Here is a 25,825-nt window from a genome sequence, read left to right as displayed (position 1 = left end):
AGTTTCGTATCAAGTCCCACGGGACATTTAATTATAGCTGCGAAGCTGTAAGCTGAGTGGAGCTATATTGTGGTGCTCTTGATTTTTACAAGAGATTTTTGTTTAGTCAATAAAAATTCTTTGAATTTTACGTCAGGACTTGTCCTGCTATGTTTTTTACAATTCAAAGAATTTGAATTGTATTGGGGCGCTGTCTTTTTTTTTAAGATCTGTTCACACATTTTCATGATTTTTGAAGTCAAATTGGAGTAGTGATTTTGGTCACGCCGAAACAGGAAGTGGAGCGAAAAAGCGAGTGGTTTTGCGGCGTGAAATTTTTTCGATCTGAATTTAAAGTAGAGTGAGAAAACGGGGTTTGAACAAAAATTCGCTTTCTCGCTAGTGGTTTTTTGTTCACATGCGGCAATTTCACTTTGATTTTTACGGTTTTTTCGATTTTTTGGATCGGATTTTATTCTAAATGGTTTTCCCAATCCATTAATAGTCCGTTCTTGGTCTAGTTTTCTGTTTAGTCAATGAAAATTCTTTGAATTGTACGTCAGGACTTGTCCTGCTATGTTTTTTTTAAGATCTGTTCACACATTTTCATGATTTTTGAAGTCAAATTGGAGTAGTGATTTTGGTCACGCCGAAACAGGAAATGGAGCGAAAAGGCAAGTGGTTTTGCCGTGTGAATGTTTTTCGCTCTAATTTTAAAGTAGAGTGCGAAAGTGGTGTTTGAACAAAAATTCGGTTTCTCGGTAGTGGTTTTTTGTTCACATGCGGCAATTTTACTCTGATTTTTACTGTTTTTTCGATTTTTTGGATCGGATTTTTTTCTAAATGGTTTTCCCAATCCATTCACAGCTCATTTTAGGCCTAGTTTTTTGTTTGAATTAAATTTTCATTACTCGCTAGTGGTTTTTTGTTCACATGCGGCATTTTGACATTGATTTTTTTGTTTTTTCTTATTTTTTTATCTGATTTTTTTTAAATGGTTTTCTCAATTCAATCATAGTCCATTCTAGGTCTAGTTTTTCTGTTTAGTCAATGAAAATTCTTTGAATTGTACGTCAGGACTTGTCCTGCTATGTTTTTTTGTTTCATCGTCTGACACTCTTTTTCGTTTTACATTTGTTCACACAGCAAAGCGGAAAAAGTGAAATTTTCTGAATAACTAGATTTTGATCAGACGTGACTTACCTCACTCGATAAAATGACTTTTACACTTTTAAACTGAAGTTTAATTTGAATTAGTTTAAGGTCAAAGGAACGCATATGTGTAATAAAGGTCCCTAATGAAAAGGATTTTGAGTTAAAAGGCAATGAATTTTAACAAGCTTTTTTGTTTTATTGCTGAATGTTTTTGCGTAACGTTTTGAGCGCGTCGACCACTTTTTCAACTTATATCTGTATCTGTTTCTATCTCCACTGTGCTCTTTAAAAACTTGAGAGAACGTTCTCTGATGTTGCTTACAAATAATTTACATCGCATGAGCTAGGGTGTTTTGGGTCGGTGCGTAATTGGCCAAATAGGCATAGCAAATGTGCGAGAATTGGGAAATTCGAGTAGTATCCTTATTTCATTGGCCTTCTTCGCGCTGTTCTATTGACAATTTCATTCAAAAAATCCAAAGTATATATAAATCAACTAATAATCCATCTGAGACTCAGAATGTATTTGGTTTTAATTTCCTTGCACTATGCTCTACGCCTATACAGCGTTCGGCTCCATCGGTTTCCTCTCCGTTTGGAAGATAATGTCAGATCTGAGTTGTAATAAATCTCAAGATCTCAATAAAAGTTTACAAATAAACAAAACTGAGAGAGCCGTGAACAGATTGAGAATAATCTCTATATTACCCCCGCGCGAAAAATGCCCCATGTCCATGATACGATTTAGTTAAGAATATATATATATATATATATATATATATATATATATATATATATATATATATATATATAATTGCCACTTAAACTTACTTAACAAACATAGATGGCATCTGATATTATAGGAAAATTTGCTTAGTCGATTTAGTTTTTAGTTTCCATTATTTTTGGGATATTAACGGGTTCATAGATAAACTGTTCTGTACGTTAAGTTTCTTCCTTTTTAATAGTGCTTGGAGGCAGGGATAGATATTCATTCCGCCGGTTTATTGTTTCTTAAAAAATGACATGGATTGTATCTCATTTTTCATTTGTCGGTGATCGTCATTATGAGTATCAAGGTGTAATCATTTTCAAGACTGATTTGGAAAATTTTCAGATTTGATTTTTGGTGCTTAGTATTGGCACACAACTCATTCATTAATTGACTGAGCCGAATCGTAGTGATGACGGATCTGGTGCTTGACTCGAACATCCGTTTGTGGGTGTTTGTGCCTATAGTCATCATCACATTCCTCATTGGCATTGTGAGACACTACGTCTCTGTCCTATTAGCCAGCGAGAAGAAAGTGGATTTACAGCAGATCATGGACTCACAGGTTGGTTGCGTACTGCCCATGTTGTTTATGGCAAACATTTTCAGGGCTTCTTGGGATCACTGCAACGCCCTTCTTGCGATATCTGTTCCATACACGCAGCGGTTTCTTTTCCGGGTGGTCGGCAGTTTGGTCATACAAAACGCCCACAGGGCAAAGACAATTGGCCGGGGAAGAGAATTAAGAGCATCATAAAAATACTCCAAAGGATTTCAATCCTCGGTTAACGCGAAAAATGACAACGAACAGTTTTTCCATTCCCCGGTGAACAGTTTTCCCGATGTAAAGCTTTCTTCCAAAATTTCTCTAATGATATCTCATCCTGGATGTTTTGGCTGAATTATTATTTTTTAAGTACAGTCACTCATTTTTTTAAAGAGTTTCTCTGAGTTCAGTTCTATTAGGTTGGAATACTTTGGTGGTGAATAATACTTAGTCTGCTCGAGACGAAATAGTGTTTTGTTATAAAATTCATACATAGGTATTTTGCTTTAGGTATTGATGCGAAGTCGCCTGCTGAGAGAAAATGGCAGATTTCTCCCAAAGCAGTCTTTCCTTATGCGCAAAAACTTCCTCAACAACGCGGAGACTGGATTCTTTAAGAAAGAAAAACGTGATCAAAACATCGCCAACCCAATGACCGACCCCAGTATGATGAAAGACGCAATGAAGGGAAACATGATGAATGTTCTGCCTATGATCGTAATTGGAGGCTGGATTAACTGGACCTTTTCCGGATTCATTACAACGAAAGTTCCCTTTCCCTTAACACTGAGATTCAAACCAATGTTGCAGCGAGGAATCGAGTTGGTATCATTGGACGCGTCTTGGGTGTCATCAGCTAGCTGGTACTTTTTGAACGTTTTTGGACTGAGGTCAGTGTATGCGTTGGTTCTGGGGGCTGACAACAGTGCGGATCAGGCTTCGGCAATGCAAGAGCAGTTCTCATCTGCTGGTAAGGCTGTCCCTTTATACTTCAAACGTTTTAAGGGGTTTACAGCTGTATTTTATTGTTATCTTTAGTCCGAAAAGTAGAGTTTGGTATAAATAAACCTGACAAATTCTGTTTTATCGAATAGTTATAAGGCTTTTTATTCATCTAATAATTTTAAGATTGTCAGATAATTACTGTTTTGTTTAATGAACTCATTGTACGTGTTTTATTGGATACCAATCAATTCGGGGATTTTATACTAGCTGCTATGATGTCTGATACCTCTTGTTTGATTAATATGAAAATACAACGCAGTTACTGATATCTGAACTTTAGGTCAACAAAATTTAGATTGTGATTACAGAAGATCTAGAACTTGGTCTGATTAGTATCTTCGTCTTGAGAAAAAGAGGTTACGACTAGAGCTGATTAGTTCGTATGGTGGCTGAAATTGCCTGTTGCACATTCATTATTTTCATCCGTATATATTTTAAACATTACCTCTGAAACGGTGGATTTGACAATTGTATATTTCTATTGTACCGGCTTATGTCCTTATGTTGATAGTCCTTGTTTGGTTCAAGTTCGCTTGAGTTGGCAGCTTAAATTAGCAAGATTTTGACCAACATTCATATATGGTACATAACCACGCGTACCACTCCGTATCTGGTTCATTTTATTGTCTGTTTTTTGCATCTACTTGTCCTGAACTGTTTGCCAACACCTGTGATGACAAAACACAAAAACTACGAGGAATTCTTTTGCCTTCTGTCTAACCTTGAGGCCTTCCATTCCAGGCCATTTAAGGCCTACTTTTCAGGTCTCCCCTTCCATGGAAACGTGTCGATTGTGACGTGGTAGAGAATAGTTTGTCTGATTATTGCTCATTACTCAAAGAGCGAGGGTGGCCTAAAACGAAGACGATTCAGAACTGTTCTTTTTTCTATGTGAGAAGTTCATAGTGTGCAACAGATTTCGACATGATGAATGTTTTAAAATGTTAAAATTGTTTCAGGTGTTTATTTCTGCTTTTGGAATCTAATTCGGCGCGTTTTGACTTTCTTTGCGTCTCGTGCTTCGTTGGTGTACTGAACTGCAAAAGTAAGCTAACACCCCCTATTTTCACGAAGTAAAAATTCTATTTTTAAGCAATTTTACTTCAACTTAAACTCTCATTTTAAAAAAATTTTTAAAAATTTTAAAAACACCGTTGATCCATAACACACTCGCCTACCTATGAAAATTATATAAAACGCAACATTCACTTACCAGAAATCACAATGTACAGTCGATGAACTCCATCAAAGTATTACAGTAAACAAGTTGTCACAAGAAGTTATATGTTTTAAGGTTTGGTCAACTACGGCTAAGTTTGCACTTGTGTTAAATATTAGGGAAAAATGTGAATGCATGGGATCTTGTGACATCTTTCTGTTTACTGTAAAACGTGGATAGAGTTCAACTTTACAATAGGATTTCTGGTAGGTGAACGTTGTGTTTTATCTGAATTTCATGGGTAGGCGAGTGTAGTGGATCAATGGTGTAAAAATGTGACGTTAAGTTGAAGTAATTTTGCCTCAAAAAAATAGTTATTACTTCGTAAAACTGGGGTTGCTAACTTACTTTTGCCGGTGGCAAAAGAGTAATCTAGCAGTCTGTTCTTCGGGATAAACATTGAAGTAGTGGCGCTTCGTAGAGCTTTGTTGTAAATGTCTTACTGTCCTTAAGGCTTTCCCTTTATACTTCAAACTAATCAAGTGGTTTACAGTGTTAACTTAAATTTGGCGGTGGTAAAAGGGAAATCTAGCAGTCTGTTCTTCGGAATAACTTTTGACGTAGTGGAGCGTCGTAAAGCGTTGTTGTAAATGTCTTACTGTGCTTAAGGCTGTCCCTTCATACTTCAAACGTTTCAAGTGGTTTTCAGTTGTATTTTCTTGTTATGTTCAGTTCGAAAATCAATTGTACGTGTTTTATTGGATACCAATCATTTTGGGTGTTTTGTTCTGGCTGCTATGATGTCTGATACCTCTTGTTTGATTAACATGAAAATACAACGCAGTTACTGATATCTGAACTTTTACTCAACAAAAATTAGATTCTGATTACGGAAGATCTAGAACTTGGTATGATTAGTATCTCTCGTCTTGAGAAAAAGATGTTACGACTAGAGCTGATTAGTTCGTATGGTGGCTGAAATTGCCTGTTGCACATTCATTATTTTCATCCGTATATATTTTAAACATTACCTCTGAAACGGTGGATTTGACAATTGTGTATTTCTATTGTACCGGCTTATGTCCTTATGTTGATAGTCCTTATTTGGTTCAAGTTCGCTTGAGTTGGCGGCTTAAATTAGCAAGATTTTGACCAACATTCATATATGGTACATAACCACGCGTATCAGTCCATATCTTGTTCATTTTATTGTCTGTTTTTTTGCTTCTACTTGTCCTTAACTATTTGCCAACACCTGTGATGACAAAACACAAAAACTACGAGGAGTTCTTTTGATTTCTTTCTAACCTTGAGGCCTTCCATTCCAGGCCATTTAAGGCCTACTTTTTATGTCAGCCCTTCCATGGAGACGTGTCGTTTGTGATCGTGGTAGAGAAGTTTGTTTCTGTCTCATTAGTGCTCATCACTCAATGAGCGAGGGTGGCCTAAAATGAAGACGATTCAGAACTGTTCTATTTTTATGTGAGAAGTTTATAATGTGCAACAGACTTCGACATGATGAATTTTTTAAAATGTTATTTTCTGCTTTTGGAATCTATTTCTGCGCGTTTTGACTTTCTTTGCGTCTCGTGCTTTGTTGGTGTACTGAGCTGCAAAAGTAAGCTAGCACCTCCTATTTTCACGGAGTAAAAATTTCTGTTTTTAAGCAATTTTGTTTTAACTTAAACTCTTATTTTTAAACAATTTTAAAACTTTAAAACAATATTGATTCCTAACACTCCCGCCTACCTATGAAATTTAGATAAAACGCAACATTCAATTACCAGAAATCCCAATGTAAAGTCGATGAACTCCAAAGTATTACTGTAAACAAGTTGTCACAAGATGTGATATGTTTTCAGGTTTGTTCAACTATGGCTAAGTTTGCACTTGTGTTAAATATTAGAGAGAAAAATGGGAATGCATGGGATCTTGTGACAGCTTTCTGTTTACTGTAAAACGTGGATGGAGTTCAACTTTACAATAGGATTTCTGGTAGGTGAACGTTGTGTTTTATCTGAATTTCACGGGTAAGCGAGTTTAGTGGATCAATGGTGTAAAAATGTGACGTTAAGTTGAAGTAATTTTGCCTTAAAAAATAGTTATTACTTCGTAAAACTGGGGGTGCTAACTTACTTTTGCCGGTGGCAAAAGAGTAATCTAGCAGTCTGTTCTTCGGGATAAACCTTGAAGTAGTGGCGCGTCTTAGAGCGTTGTTGCAAATGTCTTACTGTCCTTAAGGCTTTCGCATTATACTTCAAACGTTTCAAGTGGTTTACAGTGTTAACTTACATTTGGCGGTGGTAAAAGGGAAATCTAGCAGTCTTTTCTTTGGAACAACTCTTGACGTAGTGGAGCGTCGTAAAGCGTTGTTGTAAATGTCTTACTGTCCTTAAGGCTGTCCCTTCATACTTCAAACGTTTCAAGTGATTTTCAGTTGTATTTTCTTGTTATCTTCAATTCGAAAATCGATTGTACGTTTTATTGGATACCAATCAATTAGGGTATTTTATTCTGGCTGCTATGATGTCTGATACCTCTTGTTTGGTTAACATGAAAATACAACGCAGTTACTGATATCTGAATTTTTGGTCAACAAAATTAGATTGTGATTATAGACGATCTAGAACTTGGTATGATTTGTATCTCTCGTCTTGAGAAGAAGATGTTACGACTAGAGCTTATTAGTTCGTATGGTGGTTAAAATTGCCTGTTGCACATTCATTATTTTCATCCGTATATATTTTAAACATTACCTCTGAAACGGTGGATTTGACAATTGTAGATTTCTATTGTACCGGCTTATGTCCTTATGTTGATAGTCCTTGTTTGGTTCAAGTTCGCTTGAGTTGGCAGCTTAAATTAGCAAGATTTTGACCAACATTAATATATGGTACATAACCACGCGTACCACTCCATATCTTGTTCATTTTATTGTCTATTTTTTGCTTTTACTTGTCCTTAACTATTTGCCAACAACTGTGATGACAAAACACAAAAACTACGAGGAATTCTTTTGCCTTCTGCCTAACCTTGAGGACTTCTATTCAAGGCCATTTAAGGCCTACTTTTTAGGTCTTCCATTCCATGGAGACGTGTCGATTGTGACCGTGGTAGAGAATAGTTTCTGTTTCGGTCTCATTAGTGCTTATCAATCAATGAGGGAGGGTGGCCTAAACAGAAGACGATTCAGAAGTGTTCTATTTTTTATGTGAGAAGTTTATAATTTGCAACAGATTTCGACGTGATGAATGTTTTAAAATTGTGTTTATTTCTGCTTTTGGAATCTATTTCTGCGCGTTTTGACTTTCTTTGCGTCTCGTGCTTCGTTGGTGTACTGAGCTGCAAAAGTAAGCTAGCACCTTTTATTTTCACGAAGTGAAAATTTCTATTTTTAAGCAATTTTACTTGAACTTAAACTCTCATTTTTAAACAATTTTAAAACTTTTTTAAAACAATATTAATCCCTAACACTCTCGCCTACCTATGAAATTTAGATAAAACGCAACATTTACTAACCAGAAATCCCAATGTAAAGTCGATGAACTCCATCAAAGTATTACAGTAAACAAGTTGTCACAAGATGTGATGTTTTCAGGTTTGGTCAACTATGGCTAAGTTTGCACTTGTGTTAAATTTTAGAGAAAAATAAAAATGTGAATCCATGGGATCTTGTGTCAGCTTTCTGTTTACTGTAAAACGTGGATAGAGTTCAACTTTACGTTGGAATTTCTGGTAAGTGAACGTTGTGTTTTTAACTGAATTTCATAGGTAGGCGAGTGTAGTGAAGTGATTTTGCCTTAAAAAATAGTTATTACTTCGTAAAACTGGGGGTGCTAACTTACTTTTGCCGGTGGCATAAGAGTAATCTAGCAGTCTGTCCTTCGGGATAAAACTTGAAGTAGTGGCGCGTCTTAGAGCGTTGTTGCAAAGGTCTTACTATCCTTAAGGCATTCCCATTATACTTCAAACGTTTCAAGTGGTTTACTGTGTTAACTTACATTTGGCGGTGGTAAAAGGCAAATCTAGCAGTCTTTTCTTTGGAACAACTCTTGACGTAGTGGAGCGTCGTAAAGCGTTGTTGTAAATGTCTTACTGTCCTTAAGGCTGTGCCCTCATACTTCAAACGTTTCAAGTTGTTTACAGTTGTATTTTATGGCTGCTATGATGTCTGATACCTCTTGTTTGATTAACATGAAAATACAACGATGTTACTGATATCTGAACTTTTGGTCAACAAAAATTAGATTGTGATTATAGACGATCTAGAATTTGGTATGTTTAGGATCTCTCGTCTTGAGAAAAAGATGTAACGACTAGAGCTCATTAATTCGTAGGGTGGTTGAATTGCCTGTTGCACATTCATTATAATCATCCCTATGTGTTTTAAGCATTACCTCTGAAACGGTAGATTTGACAATTAGATTTACAATGTCCGGCTGATTTTGAGTGTCATTTTTTGGTTCAAGTTGGCTATATATGGTACATAACAATGCGTACCATTCCACATCTTGTTCATTTTATTGTCTGTTTTGTGCATCTACTTGTTCTGAACTAATTGCCAAACACATGTGTTGACAAAATACAGAAATTACGAGGAAATCCTTTGCCTTCTGTCTAACCTTTAGGCCTTCTATTCAAGGCCATTTAAGGCCTACTTTTTAGGTCTTCCCTACCATGGAGACGTGTCAATTGTGACCGTGGTAGAGAGTAGTTTCTGTTTCTGTCTGATTAGTGCTCATTTATCAATAAGCGAGGGCGAAAACGGTTCAGAACTGTTCTGTTTTCTTTAGAAGTTTTTAGTGTGCAAAAGATTTCGACATGTTAAAACATTAAAATTGTCTGAGGTCTTGCTTTCTCCTTTTGGAATCTAGTTCTTCGCCTTTTGATTTTCTTTGTGTCTCATGGATTGTTGGTGTACTGAGCTGCAAAAGTAAGCTAGCACCCGCACGAAGTAAAAACTCTATTTTGAGTCAATTTTACTTCAACTTAAGCTCACGTATTTAAATAATTTTAAAACATTTTTTAAACAACATTGATCCCTTACTCTCGCCGACCTATGAAATTAAGAGAAAACGCAACATTCACTTACCAGAGATCCCAATGTAAAGTCGATCAACTCCAAAGTATTACAGTAAACAGTAAGTTGTCACAAGATGTGATATGTTTTCAGGTTTGTTCAACATTGGCTAAGTTTGCACTTGTGTTAAATATTAGAGAGAATAATGTGAATGCATGAGATATTGTGACAGCTTTCTGTTTACTGTAAAACGTGGATGGATTTCAACTTTAAATTGGGATTTCTGGTTGGTGAACGTTGTGTTTTAACTGAATTTCATAGGTAGGCGAGTGTAGTCGATCAATGGTGTAAAAAATGTTTTCAAAATAAGACTTTAAGTTGAAGTAATTTTACCTTAAAAAATAGTTATTACTTCGTAAAAATGGGGGTGGTAGATTAATTTTGCTGGTGGCAAAAGGGTAATCTAGCAGTCTGTTCTTCGGGATAACTCTTGACGTAGTGGAACGTCGTAAAGCGTTGTTGTAAATGTCTTACTGTCCTTGAGGCTGTCGCTTCATACTTCAAACGTTTCAAGTGGTTTACATTTGTATTTTCTTGTTATGTTCAGTTCGAAAATCAATTGTACGTGTTTTATTGGATACCAATAAATTTGGGTGTTTTGTTCTGGCTGCTATGATGTCTGATACCTCTTGTTTGATTAACATGAAAATACGACGCAGTTACTGATATCTGAACTTTTGGTCAACAAAAATTAGATTGTGATTATTGACGATCTAGAACTTGGTATGATTAGTATCTCTCGTCTTGAGAAGAAGATGTTACGTTTAGAGCTTATTAGTTCGTATGGTGGTTGAAATTGCCTATTGCACATTCACTATTTTCATCCGTATATTTAAACATTACCTCTGAAATGGTGGATTTGACAATTGTAGATTTCAATTGGACCGGCTGATGTCCTCATGTTGATAGTCTTTGTTTCCTTCAAGTTCGCTTTAGTTGGCAGCTTAAATTAGCAAGATTTTGACCAACATTCATATATGGTACATAAACACGCGTACCATTCCACATCTTGTTCATTTTTTGTCTGTTTTGTGCATCTACTTGTCCTGAACTATTTGGCAACACCTGTGATGACAAAACACAAAAATTACGAGGAAATCTTTTGCCTTATGTCTAAATTTTAGGCCTTCCATTCAAGGCCATTTAAGGCCTACTTTTCGGGTCTTTCCTTCCATGGAGACGTGTCAATTGTGACCTTGGTAGAGAATAGTTTCTGTTTGATTAGTGCTCATTACTCAATGAGCGAGGGCGAAGACGGTTCAGAACTGTTTTTATTGTGAGATGTTTTTTGTGTGCAAAAGATTTGGACATGTTTTAAAATGTTAAAATCGTCTGAGGTGTTGATTTCTCCTTTTGGAATCTATGTCTGCTCCTTTTGATTTTCTTTGCGTCTCATGCTTTGTTGGTGTACTGAACTGCAAAAGTAAGCTAGCACCCCCTATTTTCACGAAGTAAAATGTCCTTTTTTGAGGCAATTGTACTTCAACTTAAACTCACATTTTAAAATATTTTTAAAACATTTTTAAACAACATTGATCCCTTACTCTCACCTACCTTTGAAATTTAGAGAAAACGCAACATTCACTTACCAGAGATCCCAATGTAAAGCCGATGAACTCAAAATTATTACAGTAAGCAGGAAGTTGTCACAAGATGTGATATGTTTTCAGGTTTGTTCAACTATGGCTCTGGTGTTAAATATTAAAGTTTGCACTGGTGTTAAATATTAGAGAAAAATGTGATTACATGGGATCTTGTGACAACTTTGTTTACTGCAAAGCTTGGATGGAGTTCATTTTTTCATTGGGATTTCTGGTAGGTGAACGTTGTGATTTATCTGATTTTAATTGGAAGGTGGGTGTACTAGTGTAGTGAATCAGTAGTGTAAAAATTGGTTTCAAAATGTGAGTTTAAGGTAAAATAATTTTGCCTTAAAAAATAGTTTTTACTTCGTAAAACTAGGGGTGTTAACTTACATTTGCCGGTGGTAAAAGGGAAATCTAGCAGTCTGTTTTTCTGAATAACTCTTGACGTAATTGCGCGTCGTAAAGCGATGTTTTAATTGTCTTACTGTCCTTAAGGCTGTCCCTTCATACTTCAAACGTTTCAAGTGGTTAACAGTTGTATTTTCTTGTTATGTTCAGTTCGAAAATCAATTGTACGTGTTTTATTGGAAACCAATCAATTTGGGTATTTTATTCTGGCTGCTATGATGTCTGATACCTCTTGTTTGATTAACATGAAAATACAATGAAGTTACTGATATCTGAACTTTTTATCAACAAAAATTAGATTGTGATTTTAGACGATCTAGAACTTGGTATGATTAGTATCTCTCGTCCTGAGAATATGTTACTAGAGCTGATAAGTTCGTATGGTGGTTGAAATTGCCTGTTGCACATTCATTATTTTCATCCGTATGTCTTTTGAAAATTACCTCTGAAAGGGTAGATTTGACAACTAGATTTACAATGTCCGGCTGTTTTTGAGTGTCCTTTTTTTGGTCCAAGTTGACTATATATGATACATAACTACGCTTTCGATTCCATATCTTGTTGCTTTTGTCTGTTTTGTGCATCTACTTGTCCTGAACTATTTGCCAACACCTGTGATGAGAAAACACAGAAATTACCAGGAAATCTTTTGGCTAAGCTTTAGGCCTTCCACTCCAGGCCATTTAAAGCCTACGTTTTAGGTCTTCTGTTCCATGGAGACGTGTCGATTGTGACCGTTGTAGAGATTAGTTTCTGTTTCTGTCTGATTAGTGCTCATCTTTCAATGAGCGAGGGCGAAGACGGTTCAGAACTGTTCTATTTTTTATGTGAGAAGTTTATAGTGTGCAAAAGATTTCGACATGTTTAAAATTGTTTCGACATGTTTTCGGCATGTTAAAATTGTCTGAGGTGTTGATTTCTCCTTTTTGAATCTAAGTCTGCTTCTTTTGATCTTCTTTGCGTCTCATGCTTTGTTGGTGTGCTGAACTGCAAAAGTAAGATAGCACCCCCTATTTTCACGAAGTAAAATTTCTATTTTTTGAGGCAATTGTATTTCAACTTTAACTCAGATTTTCAAATCATTTTAAAAAATTTAAACAACATTGATCCCTTACACTCTCGCCTACCTTTGAAAATTAGAGAAAATGCAACATTCGCTCACCAGAGATCCCAATGAAAAGTCGTTGAACTCCATCAAAGTATTACAGTAAACAGAAAGTTGTCACAAGATGTGATATGTTTACAAATCTTTTCAACTATGGCTAAGTTTGTTAAATATTAGAGAAAAATGTGATTACATAGGATCTTGTGACAACTTTCTGTTTACTGTAAAACATGGAGTTCCTCAATTTTACATAGGGATTTCTGGTTGGTGAACGTTGTGATTTATCTGATTTTTACAGGAAGGTGGGTGTACTAGTGTAATGAATCAATGGTGTAAAATTTGGTTTCAAAATGTGAGTTTGAGCTGAAGTAATTTTGCCTTAAAAAATAGTTTTTACTTCGTAAAACTTGGGGGTGTTAACTTACATTTGGCGGTGGTAAAAAGGAAATCCAGCAGTCGGTTTTTCTGGATAACTTTTGACGTAGTGGCGCGTCGTAAAGCGTTGTTGTAATTGTCTTACTGTCCTTAAGGCTGTCCCTTTATACTTCAAGCCTTTGAAGTGGTTTAGTTGTGTTTTTTTGTTATCTTCAGTTCGAAAAGTAATTATACGTGTTTTAGTGGACACCAATCAATTTTGGTATTTTTTTCTGGCTGCAATGATGTCAGATACCTCTTGTTTGATTAACATGAAAATACAACGCAGTTACTGATATCTGAACTTTAGGTCAACAAAATTTAGATTCTGATTAAAGAAGATCTAGAACTTGGTCTGATTTGTATCTCTCGTCAAGAAAAAGATGTTACTACCAGAGCTCATTAATTCGTACGGTGGTTGAGATTGCCTGTTGCACATTCATTACCTTCATCCCTACGTCTTTTAAACGTTACCTCTGAAACGGTAGATTTGACAACTAGATTTACAATGTTCGGCTGATTTTGAGTGTACTTGTTTCGCTCAAGTTGGCTATATATGGTACATAACCACGCGTACGATTCCATATCTTGTTCATTTTATTGTCTGTTTTGTGCATCTACTTGTCATGAACTATTTGCCAACACCTGTGCTGACAAAACACAAAAACAACGAGGAGTTCTTTGTCTTCTGTATAACCTTTAAGGTCTTCTATTCCAGGCCATTTAAGGCCTACTTTTTAGGTCTTCCCTTCCATTGAGACGTGTCGATTGTGACCGTGGTAGAGAAGTTTGTTTCTGTCTGGTTAGTGCTCATCACTCAATGAGCGAGGGTGGCCTAAAATGAAGACTATTCAGAACTGTTCTATTTTGTTTATGTGAGAAGTTTATAGTCTTCAAAAGATATCGACATAATGAATGTTTTAAAATGTTAAAATTGTTTGAAGTGTTGATTTCTGCCTCTGGAATCTAATTCTGCGCTTTCTGATTTTCTTTGCGTCCCGTGCTTCGTTGGTGTACTGAACTGCCAAAATAAGGTAGCACTCCCTATTTTCACGAAGTAAAATTTTTTGAGGCATTTGTACTTCAATTTAAAATCACATTTTTAAATAATTTTAAAACATTTTTCAGACAACATTGATCCCTTAAATTCTCGCCTACCTATGAAATTTAGATAAAACGCAACATTCACTTACCAGAGATCCCAATGTAAAGTCGAGGAACTCCATCAAAGTATTACAGCAAACAGAAGGTTGTGACAAGATGTGATATGTTTTCATATTTTTTATTGGGATTTCTGGTAGGTGAACGTTGTGTTTTATCTGAATTTCATAGGTAGGCTAGAGTACTAGTGCAGGGGATCAATGGTGTAAAAATTGGTTTCAAAATGTAATTTTAAGGTGAAGTAATATTGCTTTAAAAATAGTTTTCGTAAAACTAGGGGGTTGACTTACTTTTGCCGGTGGCAAAAGGGGAAATCTGGCAGTCTGTTCTTCGGGATAATCCTTGAAGTAGTGGCGCGTCATAGAGCAATGTTGTAAATGTCTTCATCCTTTCAAATCATGTAAATCCCTTCATCCACGTAAATACCTCTATACTTCAAATGTTTCAAGTGGTTTACAGTTGTATTTTATTGTTGTCTTCAGTCCGAAAAGTAATTGTACGTGTTTTATTGGATAACAATCAATTTGGGTATTTTCTTCTGTCTGCTATGATGTCTGATACCTCTTGTTTGATGAACATGAAAATAACGCAGCTACTGATAATATTTACTATTTTTTGAGACTGCAGATCTGCGAAGCCGTTGCGGATTTTTTCTGGCATTCTAAAATTCTGTCAGCTATGTTAATTTTTTGTAAATAATTTTAGTTTTGATTTTATAATTTTGTTTTCAGTTGTCGTTATGAGTTTATAATTTTGTTTTTAGTTGTCGTTATCTAGTCTGTCACTTTTTGCTATGGGCGATGATCGCACATCCCCAATTTTTGGTGCGAAGAGCATCGGAATCTTTACTGCTTTAAATTGATCACGGGTTTTTGCCACTATTAGTACCGAAAATCATTTAATTGTCAATATCAGCTGCTCAAAACGAAGAATTTTGTTGTTAATATGCGTCAAGTGCCATCAGTACATCTATTTGACGTTCTGTTTTGTCTGGTATTTTTAACGCTCAACTGCCGAATTTGGTTTTGATTTGTTTTGTTGTTTTTTTGTAGAACAAAACAATTATGTTTTGTGGAATTAGGGAATAGATCTCTTGCAAGCTTATATATTGCATCAGAAAAAATTTTCTCTATCAATCAAAAAAGGTCTGAAGCAGGCTGCAATAGAATTGAGCGCCCTTGCGCTGTTCAAGTGCAATTCGTCCAATATTAGTCGGTTATTTGGATTTTGTAAAAAATTGTTTTGCTCATAGAGTGCAATTTTCTACGTTTTTTTGTCATTTTTGTCAATTAGTCTTGAATTGACGTTTGTCAAAGTTGATAAAGCTTTTTCAAACAAGATATAGGTACTTTTTGTGACCATTTATGAGCTATATGTTTTCGTACTCCGAACATAAACAAGAAAAATGATACTATTTTTTCGCTTTTTTTCGAAGTTTTTAGAATGTTTTAACAGTTATTATTACATTTGATAGGTGCAATGGAATGGTTTTCAATTTTTAATATCACAAATTTTTTAAATTTGATAAATGTGAAAATTCTTTCAAATTTTCTGATGAAAATTTTTCATCCTATTTCGGATTTGTCAATCTTTCTAGGCCACTCAAAATTTTCTGAGCTTAAAATTGGATTACTAGCGACAATGAAATGGTTCTGAAGATATTAAGATTTTACGAATTTTAAAGTTTAAACTTTTCAACAAAATTTGCCATTTTTTTAAAAATTTTTTAAGTCATTTTCTGAGTTTATTGGTTTTTAAGGGCCAATGACTTTTTTTTAGGTCTGGCAGGTGGCTTCCTGCACAGATTCTAAAGACAAAAATTGTTTTGAACATATCAATTTCGCGAAATTTGTAAATATATATTAATTTTTTTTTTAGTTTTTTCAGTTTTTTTCGGAGTTTTTGTAGCTTTAGTGGCTAATTAACCCCTTTCAGGGCTTGTGGGTGGGTTATTAGAGCTTCAGAAGCTTTAGAAATATTTATATTTTTGTTCATTTAGTTGGATTATTTTAGTTTCACCACTTTTGAGACTCTGTCTTTTTGGCTGGCATTTTTATTTTCATCCGCTGGTCAGATACAGTAGTTAAATGTTTTGCATTCACTTCTTTGGATTGTATTTCGGGACCTCTTCTGTTACATCTAAATTTGCTTTACCTTTTGATCACGTTTGTCGTTACAAAAGTCACGATTTTCATGTTTGACTCTTGACTTACTTCACTCACTGTTTCAACCGAATGTATTTTTAAAATGCTTTCACTCAATGAATTGGGCAATCTAGTGAATATGGTCCGTGTCAAAAGAGTAGAATCAAAAACGGGATAAAACGATAAAGCCCGTTCATTAAGTCAGTGCTTTAGATTACCCAAGTTCGTTTGAGCCATTGCTAGCTATCATTTGTAATAAGCTTAATAGCTTTCAGTGTAGATGCTGAAATAAGTATAGTTTGAGAATCTAACTAAAACTGCACACCGAATTAAACACTTTAGGAAAAAATCTGTCATTTTCTCTCTTCCTTTTTTTATGTTTCGATCACGATGGGCTTCAGGCGCGTCAACGGTGGCTATTTTCGGCTATTTTTGGTTTAATCTGCTAAATAAATGGTGCTATAGTCGACTCTGTTGTTGGTAGAAGATTGTTTATGCATATTATGATTACCTTTACGAAATGATGACGCTGTTAGAAAAGATTATCTTTGATTGCGAAGTTATCCCTGTCTGATTTTATGTCACCTGGTAACTGTTCTAGTCCATGTCATTCAAAATATTCAAGTTGTTCTTCCCAGGAGCTGAGACTTGATTCACACAACGGTCTTCTGATTTCCTGACATATATTTTAAATTTAGATTACAACGTCTTTGGTCATGGTTACTAGTCTCTAAGTATGCGATTCACTAAAACTGTTGAGGAGACATAAATTCCTGGTGTGAAGGAGTGGCCCATGCTTAGTTCAACCTCGTCTTAGAATGGACAAGTTTGTAATGTCTTATTAACCACTAAACGTTTTATATAGCATAATAGGAGCGTACATATATTCATCATAGATCATCATATGCAACCATTAGGAGAAAAATTCGATATGAATCTTTGTGTATCTAAATGATGACACCTTTGGAAATTGATTGATTCTGTGTGATTGCGAGTTATCCCTGTCTGACCTTTTGTGCTGTGAATCTTCTTACAGTTACATGATTCGTTGAAGAATTTAACGGGAATTTAAAGTATGATTGCGCCGTTGTCATGCGAGTCAGCTGTAGATCATTAGGTTTTACTGTGTTGAGTAAGGAAAATAATTGTGCATTTAATAAATTTTGGGGGTTATTTAATAATGACCTGTTATTAATGAGTTTGTTGGACCACGGTCTTCTCACGTAAATGAGGCCGGTTGTTATCTGAATTCAATTTGCTTTGAAAAGATTTTCTCTATTGATTCCTCAATTGTTGATTTCTGGTGGATTGTGTGCTATAAATGTTTCTGATTGACATCATTCAGGAAGTACAGATTTGACTCGAAAATAGTCTTCTGATATGACGATTTTAACGATGATGTACGGCACTGTTTGTGGATTGATGCAACTGAGCTAGTGAAAACGGCAGACGTACAAAATATAGATATTTTATTGCTGGGAAAATTTTAATACTGTTTTCTGATTGGCTGATTGATGTTTTGATCCACGTTTTAAAATAGGATATAAATATAAACGTATTTTTTTGGAATTCGAATTAAGCTGAAAGAGAAAAATGTGTCTTGTGATCTCACGTTCGGTTGTGATAGATTAATATCAAGTCCCACGGGCCGCTGAGACATAGCCATGGCCCTCGAGGCACGGCCTTACGCGGTAAAATTCAAAAAAATTAGAATTAGGTTTTGTCAAATTTGGGTCAGTTGAACGCATCAAGTTACAGCATTTAATTGCACTCAAACGAAGTTTGTAGCAATTATATTAGTCCCATTGGACTTTTTATATGCGATTTTTCGCGTGACCGATTTTTTGTCTGACCCATTTGACTTATGGTCCTCAAAAATGGGATAAACAGGTAGCGCCCGAAGGGCATTAAGTTATCTTAGAGCCATTCAGCTCACTTGTCTCCATGTATGCGATTCACAGAGACTGTTTTGGGATGCGTACAATCATGAGGTGCAGGGCGGTTCTTAAAGTTTGACACCCTCCCCCCACTTCACCCCTATCCCAAAAATACAGTCCTCTGAATAAAATTTCGCCGCCTGAAGCTGTAGATTGGAGCTCTAGAACTTTTGAATGTATCAAGTCGGTTTCCGTCAACGGCTTAGATTTATTTTAATTTTTTAAACAGATTGTCATGTTACACAATCATGCACGCCATTATTCGTTTTGATCGTTGAATTGTTTGTCATCTTATATGTAACTCTATTTTACGTGAAATATTTCTCAACAGACAACACATCATAACTTTGAGCAATTCTTTTGCCTGTTTTTTAACATTATGTATTCTTTTGCAGGCGAATTGAGCCTGCTTTTAAGTTCTTCCCTTCTATGGGCACGACTCGAAGGTGAGCGTGGTAGAGAATAGTTTCTGTGTCTATCAGATTAGTGCGCATCACTCAATGAGCGAGGGTGGCCTAAGACAACTCAGAACTGTTCTTTTTTGCTCGTTTGTTCATAAATTATTGCCGGTCAAAAGATTTCATGATTGAAGATCCCAAATGTCTGAGATGTTGAACTCTTTTTTTTTTTTTCAAGTCAAATTGTATGTGCTCCCCGAGCAGCCAAAGACTCCACTCCCACCGTTGCACCCCCACCCCCCGCTGCGCTCACCTCACGCCCCTTCAATTAAGCTAAAGCTAGTCTTATTAAACCTTGGCTATCTACTGGCGAAGCCAAGCGCTCAGGGGTTGTTTGAGAGCAATTCGCCCACGTTAGTCTGTTATGTTTTAAATTTCAGGACCAGCCAATTCGTTGAAAATGTTTTTGTAACTCTCTTTTTTGTCACGTACTCGACGCAGCAATCAGTGACGTTTTGAACGGTCAGTCGAAAGTTAAAAAATCAAATATTTTAACAAACAAATTGCATGTTTTTTTAGCTTAGAAATCTTTGAACAAATCGATTGTCTATTTAATTTTACTATCAATTTTCCCCTTCCGCGCCTCAAAACTTGGAGGGTGCAGAACAATTTCTGTTTCTTTCAATTTAGTGCGGATCACTCTAAGACTATTTATTTTTCATGTCTTTTTGGTGTTTGGTTACCTCGCATTTATGTTGTATGAGAATATGTTACATATTATCACATATGAGAATTTACGCGTCTTAAGGTTTGAGAGTGGTCATTTCAGGAGTGGTCGCCTCCTAGTCTCTTCGGTTTTGGGTCTCCTCATTGCTTGAATTTCTTCCACAGTAGAAACTTTGTTAGTTTTTTTTCTGTAAATTAATTGATTGAATAAAAAGGGCGTGAAACTCCTTGCTGACCTAACTTCTCAAAATTTTCCTAATTGACATAGCTCGAACTTTTTTGCGATGATGGTAATTATCCTTTATGCCTGCCCGAGTTTTGAATACGGTTGGTTGTGTGTGATATGTTTCAGTCGAATGTTGTTCTCTATTAAGATTCTTGGTTTCCAGCTTTTGACTCAAAAGTAAGTTTGTGTCGAATCTTGGTTGTTTACTTGTTTTGAGAGTGCCACTAAAAACCTTTTATGTTCATTAGGGTTAATTTTTCTTAATGAAAATTTGTGGTTGCAATGATTGTTATCGTAAAAATTCACCGCGTGTGAATTATTTCGAGACCTTTGATTGCAGAAATTTAATTTTAAAGCTTGAAATTGCGCAGAAAAGGCAACAGATAAATTTATTGGTAAACGTTGAATTATTAATAGCTCTTAATTTTTGTTTCTGTATAGGATTATGATGACTGCGATGGTTAACGATTTTTTACTGATTTATGTGTTATCCCTGTCTGATTTTCGTTTGAGTTTAAGGCTTCTGAATTAAGTTCTGCTGATGATTTAATTGAGTTAGGACTGAGGTTTCTCCCTAATTGAGTAGCGATGGTGACTGTGCTGGTAAATGATTTTTAATTATTTTTGAGTTATCCAGTTCTCATTCTTGTTTCAGTTTTAATTATATGTCGAGGTTCGATCGTGTAGAGTTAAACTATCCTCTGTTGAGAGTTGTGATGATGACTGTACTGGTAAATGACTTTCACTGATAGATCAGTTATCCCTGTCTGATTCTTGTTTAAATTTTAAGGCTACTGAAATAAGCTTTCTAGATTGATGTTTGAGGTTTCATGGTGTAAAGAGCTCACTTTCTTTTTTGAGTAGAGAGTTGTGATGATGATTACTTTTACTGGTAAATGATTTTTACTGATTGATGAGTTATCCCTGTCTGATTCTTGCTTAAATTTTAAGGCTGCTGGAATAAGCTTTCTAGATTGATGTTTGAGGTTTCATGCTGTAAAGAGCTCGCTTTCTTTTTTGAGAAGAGAGTTGCGATGATGATTACTTTTACTGGTAAATGATTTTTACTGATTGATGAGTTATCCCTGTCTGATTCTGGCTTAAATTTTAAGGCTGCTGAAATAAGCTTTCTAGATTGATGTTTGAGGTTTCATGGTGTAAAGAGCTCGCTTTCTTTTTTGAGTAGAGAGTTGCGATGATGATGATGATGACTTTACTGGTAAATGATTTTTACTGATTGATGAGTTATCCCTGTCTGATTCCTGTTTAAATTTTAAGGCTTCTGAAATAAGCTTTCTAGATTGATGTTTGAGGTTTCATGATGTAAAGAGCTCACTTTCTTTTTTGAGTAGAGAGTTTTAATGATGATACTTTACTGGTAAATGAGTTTTACTGATTGATGAGTTATCCCTGTCTGATTCTTGTTTAAATTTTAAGGCTACTGAAATAAGTTTTCTAGATTGAAATTTGAGGTTTCATGGTGTAAAGAGCTCACTTTCGTTTTTGAGTACAGGAGTTGTGATGATGATGACTTTGCTGGTAAATGATTTTTACTGATTGATTAGTTATCCCTGTCTGATTCTTGTTTAAATTTTAAGGCTACTGAAATAAGCTTTCTAGATTGATGTTTGAGGTTTCATTGTGTAAAGAGCTCACTTTCTTTTTTGAGTAGAGAGTTGTGATGATGATTACTTTTAATGGTAAATGTTTTTTACTGATTGATGAGTTATCCCTGTCTGATTCTTGCTTAATTTTTAAGGCTGCTGAAATAAGCTTTCTAGATTGATGTTTGAGGTTTCATGGTGTAAAGAGCTCGCTTTCTTTTTTGAGTAGAGAGTTGCGATGATGATTACTTTTATTGGTAAATGATTTTTACTGATTGATGAGTTATCCCTGTCTGATTCTTGCTTAAATTTTAAGGCTGCTGAAGTAAGCTTTCTAGATTGGTGTTTGAGGTTTCATGGTGTAAAGAGCCCGCTTTCTTTTTTGAGTAGAGAGTTGCGATGATGATGATGATGACTTTACTGGTAAATGATTTTTACTGATTGATGAGTTATCCCTGTCTGACTCCTGTTTAAATTTTAAGGCTTCTGAAATAAGTTTTCTAGATTGATGTTTGAGGTTTCATGATGTAAAGAGCTCACTTTCTTTTTTGAGTAGAGAGTTGTAATGATGATGACTTTGCTGGTAAATGATTTTTACTGATTGATTAGTTATCCCTGTCTGATTCTTGTTTAAATTTTAAGGCTACTGAAATAAGCTTTCTAGATTGATGTTAGAGTTTTCGTGGTGTAAAGAGCTCGCTTTCTTTTTTGAGTAGAGAGTTGCGATGATGATGATGATGACTTTACTGGTAAATGATTTTTACTGATTGATGAGTTATCCCTGTCTGATTCTTGTTTAAATTTTAAGGCTACTGAAATAAGCTTTCTAGATTGATGTTTGAGTTTTCATGGTGTAAAGAGCTCACTTTCTTTTTGAGAACTGAGTTGTAATGATGATGACTTTACTGGTAAATGATTTTACTGATTGATGAGTTATCCCTGTCTGATTCTTGCTTAAATTTTAAGGCTACTGAGATAAGCTTTCTAGATTGATGTTTATGTTTGAGGTTTCATGGTGTAAAGAGCTCACTTTCGTTTTTGAGTAGAGAGTTGTGGTGATGATGACTTGACTGGTAAATGATTTGTAATAGCCGAACAGGGAAAGCTGGTGCTATTACCGGCCTTCTCTTGGTTTTTTGTTTCGTCGTCACGATTTTTGTTACGACCATATGACGTCACAGCCACTTTTTGTTCATTCGTTCATGCAATTTCAACAGAATTGCATGTGTGACATCATTTTTAACTCTTAGTGGAGCGAGTTTTTTTGTTCATGCGCGTGATTAAGTTTTTGGTCACACTTGACTTACCTCACTCTCAGAAATGACTTCCTCACTTTGAAATTGACTTTTATTTACTTTAATTCAAAGAGATGAGGTCATATGGGCGTGTGTCACTCTAAATGAAGGTTATTCGAGAGCAGCTAATAGAGAGAGGCAGCAAGAACTTATACAGGTTTTTAATCAAAATATAACATATCAGCTTTCATTGAAAAGACGAATTTTTTTGGTCTGTCTTTTTTATTGTTTTTTTTTTGAGGCTGCAGATCTACGAAGCTATTGCAGCTTTTTTCTGGCAATCTGCCAGCTAAGTTTACTGATTGATGAGTTATCCCTGTCTGATTTTCGCTAATTAAAACCTTAAAAGATTGAGAGCATTTCGCCAGATTTTTTTTTCTATCCGCCCTCATCTTAACAGCCATCTATTGTAGCGGCCCTATTTTGTTTAATTTTTACTTAATCGAATAAAAATTTGTTTCGCATTACCTTATTTTGCCGCTTTTTCGGCATTTGATTTTTCTGGGGTAGTTTCATTCTTTGCTTGTTCGGCTCTAAAGTACTTTTAAGCAGCAGTTGCTAATGAAAGCAATCTGAAATGAACCGATTCATAAAAAGAACGAAATTAAAAATAGAAACGGTTTAAATCCATAAAGCCCAATTTCAGATGCCCGCTCTTAAAACTTTGTTCTTATAAGCATCATATGATAAAAACAGTAACAGCTCCTGAAATGATTGAGTGTTTTGAATAATTGCTGTTTGACGGTTAGCTTATTGTAATTTGTGTTTATCTGGTTTGCATTTTCTTATGTTGGATTTTTTACTCTCGTTTTAATCATGATTTCACTTTGCTTGCATTCGGAAGGTTTTTTTGTGAATTATCCAAGATGTTTTCGTGCTCCTATTGCAAATGGAGATAAAAGTGGTGTCTTGTCAAATTTGGCTCGTATTGTTTGTGACCAGCGACCCTCTCTTTAGTTCGGTCCTACTGTTAGCGGTTATGATGAAAAGCACGACGGTCTTCTGATTTGCAATGACGACCTGCGAGTATCTGAATTAGGTGTTCGTTGTGGTTTTTGTCTGTTGTGTTTGTGTTCCAAATTAGTATTAAGTGTTGAATGCTGTGGATGACTCATTGAAGTTCTGATGCTTATTTTCAGCGGTTTGAGGTTGTCCTTTGATTTTTTGAATGTTTCCAATTGGAGCTCTTTTTTAGCTTGAGCGCTCTGAGGTGTGTATTACCTGTTTAATTTTGGCTACGCGGTCACGCTATATTCTCGAATATTTTAATCCGAGCTGCAAAGAGCCGAAATGTTGTTGAGCGTAAAGGGTTTCATGAATTAAACCCTTAATCGCAGCGTAAGCTACCTTTTTCACTGAATGACGCCTTAGGTCCAAATTTAAGTGGAGTTCTGAAAATTGGTTGCATAGTATTCTGTTCCCGACTATCGTTTTTTGGCCCACCCCTGATGAGACGATTCTCGAAGCAAATCTTTTGCCTGTTGTTTAACTGTTAAGCTTCATCATCTTTTCCCTTTCATGGGCACGACTCAATGATGGAGCGTGATTCAGAATAGTTTGTTTCTATCAGCTTAGTGTCATCGCTCAAAATGCGAGGGTGACCTAAGACGATTCAGTACTGTTCTTTACTTAGGTATTAAGAAACTTTTTTCAGGCAAAAGATTAAGTTTGATAAATATGAATATTTTGATAAATCTGAGGTGTTCCATTTTTTTCTACTATTCATATTTTTTATTCTTGGTACTTTGTTGGGCGGTCAGCAGAGAAGCGCATGAAGATAACTCAAAAAGTTTACGACGGCATTGGAGTCTTTTTTGTGCTCACTCTACAGAATGGATCTCTGCTGTGAGTTGAATTTGTGCTTGCGCTTTGAAGTTGTTATTACTAATTGGAGCTCTATAATTTTTGAATTTAGCTATTTGATTTTGTCAACGGCTAAAATTTATTTCAATTTTTTTAAAACAGATTGTCATGGTACACAATGATGCACACCTTTATTCGGTTTGATCATTGAATTCTTTGTCATTTTATATGTAACTGTATTTTACGAACTATTTTTCAACACCTGTGATGACAACACATATTAACTTTGAGCAAATCTTTTGCCTGTGTTTTAACATTAGGTATTCTTTTGCAGGCGATTTGGGCCTGCTTTTTAGGTCTTCCCTTCTATGGGCGCGACTCGAAGGTGAGCGTGATAAAGAATAGTTTCTGTGTCTATCAGATTAGTGCGCATCACTCAATGAGCGAGGGTGGCCTAAGACGACTCAGAACTGTTCTTTTTCGTTTGTTCATAAATTATTGCCGGTCAAAAGGTTTCATTATGATTAATGATCGGAAATGTCTGAGGTGTTGAATTCTTTTTTTCTAGTCAAATGGTATGTGCTCCTCAAATAGAATTTGATGACAATTACATTAATATGAATATGAGGCATATGCGTAAGCATGTGCTTTTGAATGTATTTTAGGTTGCTTTTGTGCGTGCGTTCGTTTGGCTTTACGTCTATGAGTGCTAGTAAACCCGGTCGTTAAGTTATAGGGTTATTTGGGTTAAAAAGTTAAAAGCAAATTCGTCTTTGTAGGGAGCTTTTTCTGTTCACATTTTAAAGGCTGGCTGAAGCTTATTGATCTAATCTAATTAAACTTATCTAATCGGATGGACGAGAACTCTTCTTCCTTTTTCCTCAGCCGTGGAGTGGCGGTTTCTCTTAAAATGCTTACAGCAAATACTTTTATCGCGATTATAACCATCTGACGAGAGTTTTTTAAACGCTTTTGTCCGATTAGAGAGGTTGTCTGTTGAACATTATTATGATAGTCTTCTGGTCGGCTTTCACCAGTTTATTCTCGATGCTTTCGATTTCACTTCTGCGGTGACTTATTCACGCTTCACTTCTCGATATATGCGTGATCTAAATTGAGTTCATTCAAAAAATGGTTGATGCTAAAAAAGCGATAGTAATGTAGGAAGTTGCAAGGCACTGATAGTCGAGTGATTAATGCTTGTGTATAGAATGCAGTACCTGATACTTGATTTTCCGCTCAGGAAGGGACCTTCAGGATTTCTACATCGGACTGTTTTCTTTTTACCCGCTCAACAATATGGTATCTTTGCTCTCAAATT

General features: G+C 35.6%; 3 protein-coding genes across 3 annotated transcripts in view; 1 reads left to right on the top strand and 2 right to left on the bottom strand.

The window, feature by feature from the left end:
* The window catches only part of LOC142342839 (small nuclear ribonucleoprotein F-like), a 537,554-nt gene that overhangs the window by 194,585 nt on the left and 317,144 nt on the right, over positions 1 to 25,825 (bottom strand). The gene's annotated exons all lie outside the window — the stretch shown is intronic.
* LOC142342838 (vesicle transport protein GOT1B-like) overlaps positions 1 to 25,825 on the bottom strand; it is a 456,129-nt gene that overhangs the window by 113,160 nt on the left and 317,144 nt on the right. The gene's annotated exons all lie outside the window — the stretch shown is intronic.
* LOC142342837 (ER membrane protein complex subunit 3-like) overlaps positions 1 to 25,825 on the top strand; it is a 184,743-nt gene that overhangs the window by 121,782 nt on the left and 37,136 nt on the right. The window contains exons 2-3 of the mRNA XM_075394438.1: positions 2,250 to 2,471; positions 2,964 to 3,423. Coding sequence (XP_075250553.1) covers positions 2,319 to 2,471; positions 2,964 to 3,423 — 613 coding nt within the window. The 5' untranslated portion in view covers positions 2,250 to 2,318. The remainder of the gene's footprint in view (positions 1 to 2,249; positions 2,472 to 2,963; positions 3,424 to 25,825) is intronic.

The sequence above is a fragment of the Convolutriloba macropyga genome, chromosome 7 (genome assembly GCF_964194025.1).
Source record: "Convolutriloba macropyga chromosome 7, txConMacr16.3, whole genome shotgun sequence".
Lineage (NCBI taxonomy): Eukaryota > Metazoa > Xenacoelomorpha > Acoela > Convolutidae > Convolutriloba > Convolutriloba macropyga.
Note: the sequence above shows the minus strand (reverse complement) of the source record. Positions and strands in the feature narration are given on the sequence as shown.